The sequence below is a fragment of the Poecilia reticulata genome, linkage group LG13 (genome assembly GCF_000633615.1).
Source record: "Poecilia reticulata strain Guanapo linkage group LG13, Guppy_female_1.0+MT, whole genome shotgun sequence".
In the NCBI taxonomy this organism is placed as follows: Eukaryota; Metazoa; Chordata; class Actinopteri; order Cyprinodontiformes; family Poeciliidae; genus Poecilia; species Poecilia reticulata.
Genome location: NC_024343.1, coordinates 33,046,272 through 33,056,983, shown reverse-complemented (window position 1 = coordinate 33,056,983; position 10,712 = coordinate 33,046,272). Strand labels below are relative to the sequence as shown.

The window sequence follows — 10,712 nt, the reverse complement described above, 5'->3', positions numbered from 1 at the left end:
ACACTTCCCAAAGACCCGACACTTCGCAGAGACCCAATACTTCCCAAAGACCCAACACTTCCCAGAGACCCAATACTTCCCAAAGACCAACATTTCCCTTAAAGCTAACACTTTCCTAAGACTTAACACCAGCCTAAGTTGCAACATCACTTTCAGACCCAACACCACTCTAATACCAACACCAAACAGAGAAAACAGGGGAAAAAATGTTAGAGTTATGTTTAAATTAGGATTTAGGGAAGGAGAACAAAGAGGTTAGCCTGAAGGCAGACGCTGTTCTGTAAGGCCCATATAAAGTTTGGTCTACTAGGTGGTGCCACTAACTTCCTTCTTTTGCTTTATTGAATTTTTTTTCCATTTTTTAAACTTTGCATCAAATGACCAAGAAACTCTGAGTTTTTTTGCACATAAATAAAACACATTTCATCCATCCATCCATTTTCTAACACCCTTGTCCCTAGTGGGGTTGGGAGGGGTGCTGGTGCCCATCTCCAGTGAGAGAACATTTCGGGCGAGAGGCGGGTACACCCTGGACAGGTCACTAGTCTCTCACAAAAACACATTTCAATAAGTGTCTGAATATTGTTTATGAACTGATTTGCTGTGAGTAGAGGTTCTGACCTGCCTGGACTCTGTCTGTGTGTTACAGCTCTATGTGCTGAGTCAGGGTCAGTGCATCTACAGGGGGAAGGTGTCCAGTCTGGTTCCGTACCTGCAGGAACTCGGACTGAACTGTCCGACCTACCACAACCCGGCCGACTTCAGTGAGAACACCAACAGTCACAGCATGAATCCCTTTCCAAGACCCATTATACTGTATAGACAGCAGAAAGAGAATCTCAGTTTGGACCTGAGGAGAAGGAATCAGAACAGTTCTGGCCTACTGTCCGATGCTTGACAACTTTGTTTACCTTGGAGGCAATGTGTTGTTCACCTCAGATAAACTTTTTGGCAGGTATTGGAAAGCAGACCTTGATGTTCTTCTAACTTTAAGAATTTTGTCCTTGCATATTGAGGTGCCTGGGTGGAAGACATCTTGCCTATTACTGGTGCTGAGGTCTGGTAGCTAGCTAAATAACCAAGTACAAAAACTAGTTGACGAGATCTACCACGGTTTTCTGAAGGTAGAACCGTGATATTGTCTTGGTTGACTTATCTGAGTTTTGCATAGAGGTTAGACTTTGGCCTGGCAGACTGGGATGGTCTTACTGGCTTTATCTTTGGTGGGATCTCCATTCTCAACCCTCTGCTCCTACTGCAGCTGCCTGGCTCCCAGTATCCTGAGATACTTAACATGTTTGAAGAGTTCAACACAGAATAACTGCTTCTCCTCACTAAAGGACGTCAGTTCAGATGTTTCTGCTAAAGGTTCCCTAACTAGCAGCTGTTTTTGTAAATGTCCTACAAGTCAGAAGCTTTGGGAAATGATAGACTGGAGAATCCAGAGGCAGGTTTGATCATCTCTGATTATAAGATTCAGTCCTGATTTTAAACCAAAATCACTCCAAATGCTTTCTGCAGCAAGATAGTCATTGGCTAACTATAGCTACTCCATGTAGCCAGTGGTGGGCACACCTCTGCTAATCCACAATAGCAGAGATAAATTTTTTTTACTGCTTTAGCATTTTGGCTAACTTAGAAAACATTTAGGCCTCTTAGCTTCCCCTAAAATGACTTTTTCCAGATAAATTAAAACATTAACTTACTTGTCTTCTCTGCAGTCATGGAGGTGGCGTCCGGGGAGTACGGGGACCAGATGGTGAGACTGGTGAAGGCGGTTCAGGATAGGAAGTCTGAGGAAGAGCATCAGACGGAGCTGAACGGAGACGCCAACCTGCATCCGCTCCTCTGGCAGGAGGTAGAAACCAAAGGAGAGGAATAATCAGGCGGTGGAATGAGATCAGATTCTGTCGGCTGAATGTTTCTGCTCCTGATAGGAGAGCTCTTCGTCTGAAGGTTGCCACAGCTTCTCAGCCAGCTGCAAGACTCAGTTCTGCATCCTGTTCAGGCGGACGTTCCTCAGCATCCTCCGCGACTCGGTGAGGAAACTTCTCACCGACTCAGATTTTATGATGGTCTGACTTTCACTTAAATTAGCATTTAGGGAACAAACAGGTTAGCTGATTCCACACCAGAGGTTCCTCCTTCTGAATATAAAACAAAACCTGAGTTTTCATTTTTCCTTTAACAGAAATTAATGTTTAAAGTAGCCGTGTCATGCAAGATCAACTTTTCTTTTAGTTTTCCATAATGTTGTAATGCTTTTCCCTCAACAAGGATAAACCTGGAATGCTGTCTTGATTTTTTCTTGCATGTTTGAGAAAACCTTTAATCTCCGCAGCTCCTCCCCCTCTCAGCTCCTTCAGACTAGCCAGCAGCAATTAGCAAAGAGCTGTTGGAACTGCTGAGCTCATTACAGGAGCTACTGCTCAGTGAAGTGCTGGGAAAACATTGGTGAAGGGTTAATAGAGGAGCCATGTTGGGAGGCGGAGCTTCAGGAAGAGCAGGAGCTTCTTAAAGAGACAGAAACCCAAGTTCAGGGCGTGAAATCAGGAAGTAAAATTTCTTTTAAGTCATGTTTGATATATCTATGACAACCAGTTATTATCCTATAAACTGGTAAACATAATGCTGCCCCTTTGACCTTTCAATGTTTGATGATAATCCAGGATAAATGTCCAAACATCAGTGGAAAAATGATAGAAAAGGTTGCAGGTTTATTTTTATACAGCCATAAATTCTGCCGTTTTAACACGTTCAAAAGCATCTGGACTCAGCAGCAGCTGCTTCACATTTCATGTTATGTAGATTTTCAGTTTTATGACCGGCTGATTGTGCCTGGTGTCTGTGATTGGCTGAGCAGGTGCTGACCCACCTCAGGATCTCCTCTCACATCGGGATCGGGGTTCTGATCGGCCTCTTGTACCTGGGCATCGGCAACGAAGCCAAGAAGGTTCTGAGCAACTCGGGCTTCCTCTTCTTCTCCATGCTGTTCCTCATGTTCGCTGCTCTCATGCCCACAGTGCTCACCTGTGAGTCGCCGGGTCCAGTCTGCAGAAGAAGAACCAGAGAAACTGGTTCCTCCAGCAGGAACCAGGAGCAGCAGGTTCTTATCCTCCATGTTTCTGTCTTCTCATGCTCAGTTCCTCTGGAGTTGGGCGTTTTCCTGAGGGAACACCTGAACTACTGGTACAGTTTGAAGGCGTACTACCTGGCGAAGACCATGGCCGACCTCCCCTTCCAGGTAACTCACAGCAGCAGACGCTCATCTAGGTGTTTCTCAACCTGACCGGAAAAACCAACAGAAACGCTTTTTCTTCCAATCCCACTTGCTTTGAAATAATTTAACCCAGTGTTTCTACAAATTTGGTGTCAATGAGCGCTGTTGTGTTTGTGCCGCAAACATTTTAAAGATCTTAATGAAAGGCTTCCAGAGGTAAGATCTTTAAACTGAAAGCGGTATAAACAAAAACTTTTGCTGCACAAACGTTTGACACCAATTTCTTTAGATTTTAAGGAGGTTGGTGGCGCAGCTTCACTCAGAGAAAGTCTGGATACTTTAGGTAGCTGAACGGCCTGAATAAAGGGGTGGTCTTCCTGGCAGGTGGTCTTCCCGGTGGTCTACTGCAGCATTGTTTACTGGATGACGGCTCAGCCTCCGGACGCCGGCCGGTTCTTCCTCTTCCTGTCTCTGGGGGTCCTTACGTCTCTGGTGGCTCAGAGTCTGGGTCTGCTGATCGGCGCCGCCTCCACCTCCCTGCAGGTCGCTTCTCTGCCCTCCTGTCTGCGCCGTTTGGTGCGTTTCCATGGAGACCGCGCTCAGGTGTGCTCGTTTACTGCAGGTGGCGACGTTTGTGGGACCCGTCACGGCGATCCCAGTCCTGTTGTTCTCTGGGTTCTTCGTCAGCTTCGACACCATCCCCTGGTACCTGCAGTGGATGTCTTACATCTCCTACGTCAGGTGGGGGCGCTGTTGACAAAAATAACTTTATATTTCATGTTTCAGGACTCAACACCAAAAACTCTCAGACAGTTCCCACACAAAGAACAGAACATTCAGGATGTTACAGTTTTATGTTTTTAGGCTTGAGTTTTATTTTACGATTATTAAGTGATCGCTGTGGTAGATTAGCTAACACTGCTACTAGCTAAGCTAACACTGTGGCGGTAGATTAGCTCATTTAAACACCTGCTCTACTGATGGTGTCAGAGTTGGTGTTTAGGTTGCCTTTTTTTTTCATTTATTTTTAACTGAACTAAAACACTGAACTCCACAGCACATCCATATGTTACGGTTGTCAAAGTCAAGCTAGCATAGCCGGCCTACTTCTATCTCCATCATTGTTTTTCTTAATTAAAACTTTTTCCTGACCTTGTTATCTGGTTGTCATAGTGTTGACAATTAGTAGTAAAGCATTGTGTTCCTTTATCTTTTGTATATCAGGTGTATATTTAAGATTTGACGCGTTATGCTAAAACCAAAGCCAATCATCGTCAGTGCTGCTGTGTTTCAGGTACGGCTTTGAGGGTGCCATCTTGTCCATCTACGGAATGGACCGACCGGATCTTCACTGCGACGAAGACGACGCGTGTCACTTCCAGAAGTCCGAGGCCATCCTGAAGGAGCTGGACATGCTGGACGCCAAACTCTACTTGGACTTCATCGTCCTCGCCATCTTCTTCTTCTCTCTGCGGATCATTGCCTACTTCGTCCTGCGCTACAAGATCAGCTCTGAGAGGTAGACCGGAACCAGAAACAGGAGGGGACCGGACCCGACCTGTTGGCCTGCGTTTGGACTCCGCTGAGGAGACGCTGGTCCGGTTTGGGTTCTGCAGGGACCGGAGCGGGTCTCCTGGTTTCTGAAGGTGTTACTGTGCCACAGCCTGGACTCTTCAGAATAAATGCCTCTCTGAACTGAGACTGTGATCCGGAGAGTTTCTCTGAGATTTTAGTGAATTATGGGTAAGTCTGTGACCAGAGAAGTGTGGACTCACGCTAACTGTCTCAGAAATAAACGTGTCTCACGTCCAGAGTCTTCATTCTTTTTCTCCGTGAAGTTTTGCCCTGCTGGATGTGGAGTTTGCTGAGCATCAGCATCTTTTCACTGGTTTGGGTTGAAATTTGTCCTCCGGTCAAGTTGCCACACAAATCTACTGAAGGGGCTGCAAATACCTGTTCAGATCTTTAATAACTCCATCTCTCCATGGCTGCTTGTTAAATCCAGATTAAAGATTTCATCAAGTTGATGGTTAATAAATACATTTCAGGATATAAAATACAGCTATAGCTTTTGTAAAGATTTAATTTAAAATCTTCTGAATCATCATCGTGACGCCAAACCTATTTGGAATGAATCAAGCTAAGCTGCAGTATGTTCCTTTGACCAGCAGGTGGAGATGTTTGCCTTCAGAAGATGAAACTGACAATTTTGGGTGATTTTCCGCCCCCTGGTGGCTGAACGCCGTCAGCGCATGTCCGTGTATGTTCATCAGTTACTGTTATTCTCTTCTATCTCCTCATTTTCTGCTCCATGATTTAGTTTTTATATTTTCCTCCTTAGAACAAGTTCTAAATTACTTTCCTGTAAATAACAATTATATATCCGATAATCTGATTAAAACTGTATATGTACATATCAAATAAATAAATTTTCTTCTCAGTATAGTTTGACGGCCCAATTTTTATTATTTCATATATAAATAAAATGTTTGAATCTACTTAAAATTTTAATCAATCATATATGGAATATTTCTGAGAACAAAGAGATTAAATAAATGTATGATGTTCTGCAGCACATGACCATAAGGAAAACATATATATGAGACGTTAGTAAAGGTTTAAATTATAACAAATAACAAAACAAATAGAAAAGGTTAGATAAGAGCTGAGCTGGGATGGTTGGGATTTTTATTCAGGAAGTCTGACAGTTTTAATTACCTTAATCAGCTTTACGGTTTTCAACTTTTTTTGTTTTATTTTTACCCCCACAAATTAAGCTTTTCATCAAAATTTGTTTTAAAAATTGTAAGAGAAATATTTAATAGAGAATATTACCACTGGAGTTCAGCAGTTTATTTCTTGGTTAGCTTTAAGCACTTGGATCTTTAGTTTAGTTTAACAGTAGTCTGTCTGTCTTCATCCCTTCATTAAAAATCTTAAATTAAATGAGATGTATTCCTTTTTCAGCAGTCATCTATCAGCCAATCAGAGGAGACGTTGGCGCTGGAGCATCAAGCCCCGCCTACTTTGTATGCAGCGTGAAGGGGAGGCTGTAGTCGGCCATTTCACAAAAGAGCGATGGATTCAACACAACTTTTAAAATATGTGATGAAAAAAAACCATCATTCTCCAACCACTTCCTGTTGTCTTTGTCGTTTCCGCCAGTAGTAACATCCGGCTGTTGATCATGTGACTCGTGATGTGAAAAACTGCAAAAATTAATCTGCAAAACTGCTGATTTATTTTGGAGTTTAGCAAAAATAAATCAGCTTTGATACAGCTGAAAAAAACAAACAAACACTTCATTTCAATTCAAAACCGTTATTAAAAAATTAGTTTTTCTGAAATTGCCGTGTTTCTATCAAGCAAATTTATTTTCGTAATTTCTATTCATGCAATTTTATGGTTAACAGAAATGAAGATAGGGTTAATCACACCTGAGAGTTTTTCAGTCAGAAGAAAACAGTTGAAACTATTTCCAGATTATTAAAAATAAATAAATAAATCAGATTCAGCATCAAAAGCAGAAACTTGTTTGGAGAAGTTGCGTCATTCCAGCTGGATCTTGATCCCAGAGGAAGTCGAGCTGCTCCCGTCTTTCCCTCTGAAGCGGACAGAGCAGCAACATGTCCGTCTGTCCTCCGGGGTTCAGGACATTAACCACGTCCCCGCAGACTCACAGGGGAAACAGCTCACTTTGTTTACAGGCGCAGTGAAAATTACATTTAAAACTTTCAGCCAAACTAAAAACAAATAAAGTGAAGTTTTTCTTTTGATTGTTCCTGTTCCTGCAGGACTTTCTGTTTTTATTATAGATTAATTTACTTTTCACTTTTTCACTTATTCAGTTATACTCAGTTTTTACAGATAATTTGATCATTTTTATTGTTAAATGTTACTCATTTTTAGTTTAGGTTTTATAAGTTATTGTCGCAGTTTGAGTTTTTCCATCATTAGGTGCAGAATTCAAAAATGTCAAAATATTATTGTGATTATATTTACATCGATTGGGATCAATACTCAACAGAAGAAACCATTTTCAAAAACTGTAATTAATTATGTAACAACAAACAAACAAACAGCCGTTTTCTCTTTTGCTGTCGCTGTTTTGAGGACAGTCAAAAATCTTTCGTCCATAATTTGCTGACAGTTCACGTAAAAACATGAAACAAATAATTAAATTAGAATTTCAGCATGTTTGTTTTATAAACTCACAAAATAGGATCAGTTAGTTATATTTTTCCCCTAGCAGTCAGTTTTTATGTATTTAAGTTTTTCATAATTTCGTAAATTCACGCAAAATCAAAATTTCCACACATTTCCGATGCTAATAATTAGGAGACATAATTGGAAGTTTATTGCAAGTTTTCTGCAAAAATGGTAAAAAAATAAAATAAAATAAAAAATAACGTTCAGTAATACCAACTCCCACCAGCAGGTGACGGTGTTTCTTACTTCTGCTTTTCTTGATGTTCCGTTATGATGTGGTGAGTAATAAAGAGAAATCTACTTAAGTTCTTTAAAGAATAGAAATGTTTTTATTTCCAATCTGGTTTCCTCTCTGAGTTTAGAAAAAAATATCACAAAATGATGTACAAATATTTGAAATTTTTTAAAGAGTATTACTGATTTTGTTTGCAAAATAAACAAAAAAATCACAACAACATGGAGGAGCCGTTGAACAGAGACAGAGAATCCATCCATCAACATTAGGAGCGTTCACCTGAACAGTTCATTTACAAATATAGTTTTTAATTTGCTGCTAAAGACATTTTATGCACTCATTTTACACCAAAACAAAAGTCTCGTTAATATTTTGTTGAACTGCCTTAAGCTTTTTTATTGCTCTCATGTAATATCAAAACTTTATGAGATGCTTAATTTTGGATTTTCATTTTTTGTTATCACACTGCCAACCACTCTTTTTCCTTCCACTTAACTTTCTATGACTCTCCAATACATTTTTACTCTCTACAAGTTGTAGTTAACAAAATTACAGGAAGTAAAGGCTTAAATATTTCTCTCTACGGAAGCCTGACTTTCAGAAACGGGTGACAGAGTCAAACTTTTTGCGACTTTCAGCTGCTGTGAAATCTTCATGACAGAAACAGCAGAAAAACACGAAACCAGGCCAACAACAGAGATTTCAACTCAGTTTATCTCAACTGACAGACGGTAAAAGCAGCTTTAGTTTATAAAACACTTGTTCAAAGAATCCAGCAAAAAGCACAAAATATTACAAAGTACTTTAGTTTCCAGAGCAAAAGTCTTAGTTCACCTGAAATAAGAGAAAAGTAACTTTTCAGCTGCTTGTTTTAAGTAAATAATTTTTTAAGGTTGACATTTTAGATCCACTGGCAGATGATTTCATTTTTATGGGGAAACGTCTTGATGTAAGTGAAATAATCAAACAGTGGAACCAATAATTTTAAAACATGAATTATTGACCTAAAAGAAGCTCCTGCTGAAAAGTTACTTTAAGTTCGTTTTCTCTGATTCCCGTTTGCACAATAATTTATTGTTTATCAAAAACTGGATGATGATGAAAGTCTTCAGTCTGATGCTTCTGTCTCAGGTTTGTTAAAGGATCATTTTTACAGAGACTCTGATTCTTTTATTTGTTGTTTTGTTTATTTATTTTGGGTATTTTTAATATTTTTCATATCCAGTGTTACATGTTCATTGGAATTTAAAGTTAATTATCTTTGAGGATCCAATCAGCATCTTATGACTTGAAAATGGTTTAAAAGCAGCAATATTATCATTTATTGCAATAACTTTATCGTCCAGCTAAATCTGTAATCATCAGATCAAGTTTCAGTCTCAACACATTTGGGCTGGAAACCAGAACCGTTCAGTGTTTTTGCGGTGCAGGAAGCTCAGCTCGACCCAGAACCAGCCGCTTGCTGAAGCTGCGGATCTTTGACAGGTTGAGTCCGTACAGCAGAGGGTTGAGCAGCGGCTGGCAGGTCAGGAAGTAGAGCGACAGAACAACCCGCAGCGCCCCGGGAACCGCGCTCACGTCCAGCCTGCTCTGAAACAGGTCAAAGAAACACGCGAAGGAGAAGTTCAGGATGGAGGCCAGGTGAGGCGCGCAGGTGCTCAGCGCTTTCTGCCGGGTCTGCTTGGACCCAGAGAAACACACTTTCAGGATCTCAGCATATGAATAAAGGATTAAGACGATAATCCCCAGGATTATGGTGAACATGTAAACTATTCCTCCAACGTTGCTGGCTGTGGTGGCGGCGCAGGCCAGCTTGACGATGGAGTGGTTGTGACAGTAGATTTTATGGATGACGTTTCCGCAGAGCTGCAGAGAGACGGTCATTAATATTCCTGCCACAGATTCAAGGAGAGGGAAGAGCCAGGTGAGCGCGACCAGCCCGGCGATCCGGGACGGCGTCATCAGGGCGCGGTACTGCAGGGGGCGGCAGATGGCCAGGTATCTGTCGTACGACATGATGGCCAGGTTGCAGAACTCGATGTGAGCGTAGGTGTAAACACAGTAGATCTGCAGGAAGCAGAGCGGAGCAGGAATGATGTGAACGTCAGAGAGGATCTGGACCAGCAGGAAGGGGAACAAACCCAAACTGCCGTACAGTTCGTTCACGAACAGGCTGCAGAGGAACAGGAACATGGGTTCATGTAAGCTCCGGTTCACACAGATCACCGCGATCAGCAGGACGTTGGAGACGATGATCAGGACATACAGACACAGAACAACAGTGAAATACAAATAGTTCAGAACATCAGAGTGAAAGTAGGCAGTTAGTGTGAAAAACAAAACCTCTGTGGAGTTAATCATCATCATCCTGCTTCACGGTAAATCAGACAGAAAACATGATCCGTGTTTCACATTTCACTCCTGCACAGAGTCAAATCGTCCATGTGGAGCAGCTGCAGAACAGAACCAGCTCCGTCTGCACAGCGCCACGCAGCCTGACGCTCTACTTATAGCTGCAGCCCTTCAGAGAAACCGCCCCGCTGACCAGTCAGCATCATCACCGTCTCACCTGGTCCAGCCCAACTGGCTGCTCTTCACCTGAACGTCTGACCTGGACCTGGAATGTTCCCTAAACTCACAGAAAGGCACAACATCTTTGCTAAAAGGAGATTTATTTGCTCTGTTCTCTAAGTCAAGTTAAAATTATTTGTTTGGCTCAATTCAGCAACAAACTAAAAACCAAACAGGAACCAATTCCAAAACAAGCTCTGTAGTCCACTTCCTGCTTTTGGAGCGGTCTCTGGTACCGCCAATCGAACCGGACCAGACGTCAATTAGTGTTCACACCTCACCAACCGGACCGGAGTTTACGGACTGGAGTTAGATTAAATTGGACTGGAGTTGGATTAAATCAGCCCAGAGTTGGATTACAGTGGACTGGAGTTGGATTAAGATGGACTGGAGTTGGATTACAGTGGATTGGAGTGGGATTAAAGTGGACTGGAGTTGGATTAAGGTGGACTGGAGTTGGATTACAATGGACTGGAG

The 10,712-nt window shown here is 41.8% G+C and overlaps 2 protein-coding genes across 2 annotated transcripts in view; one reads left to right on the top strand and one right to left on the bottom strand.

Annotated features, from left to right (window-relative positions):
• The window catches only part of abcg1 (ATP-binding cassette, sub-family G (WHITE), member 1), a 17,277-nt gene extending 11,614 nt beyond the window's left edge, over positions 1-5,663 (top strand). Inside the window, exons 8-15 of the mRNA XM_008426771.2 lie at positions 650-764; positions 1,722-1,858; positions 1,938-2,039; positions 2,864-3,032; positions 3,144-3,244; positions 3,605-3,763; positions 3,843-3,961; positions 4,515-5,663. Of these exons, the coding sequence (XP_008424993.1) occupies positions 650-764; positions 1,722-1,858; positions 1,938-2,039; positions 2,864-3,032; positions 3,144-3,244; positions 3,605-3,763; positions 3,843-3,961; positions 4,515-4,743 (1,131 nt within the window). The 3' untranslated portion in view covers positions 4,744-5,663. The remainder of the gene's footprint in view (positions 1-649; positions 765-1,721; positions 1,859-1,937; positions 2,040-2,863; positions 3,033-3,143; positions 3,245-3,604; positions 3,764-3,842; positions 3,962-4,514) is intronic.
• A 2,905-nt stretch (positions 5,664-8,568) lies between these two features.
• Positions 8,569-10,699, bottom strand: LOC103475275 (olfactory receptor 4S2-like). The gene has a single exon (XM_008426768.2). It carries the CDS (start codon positions 10,029-10,031, stop codon positions 9,075-9,077), a length of 957 nt encoding a protein of 318 aa, XP_008424990.1. The 5' UTR covers positions 10,032-10,699; the 3' UTR covers positions 8,569-9,074.
• Between the last annotated feature and the right edge of the window lie 13 nt (positions 10,700-10,712).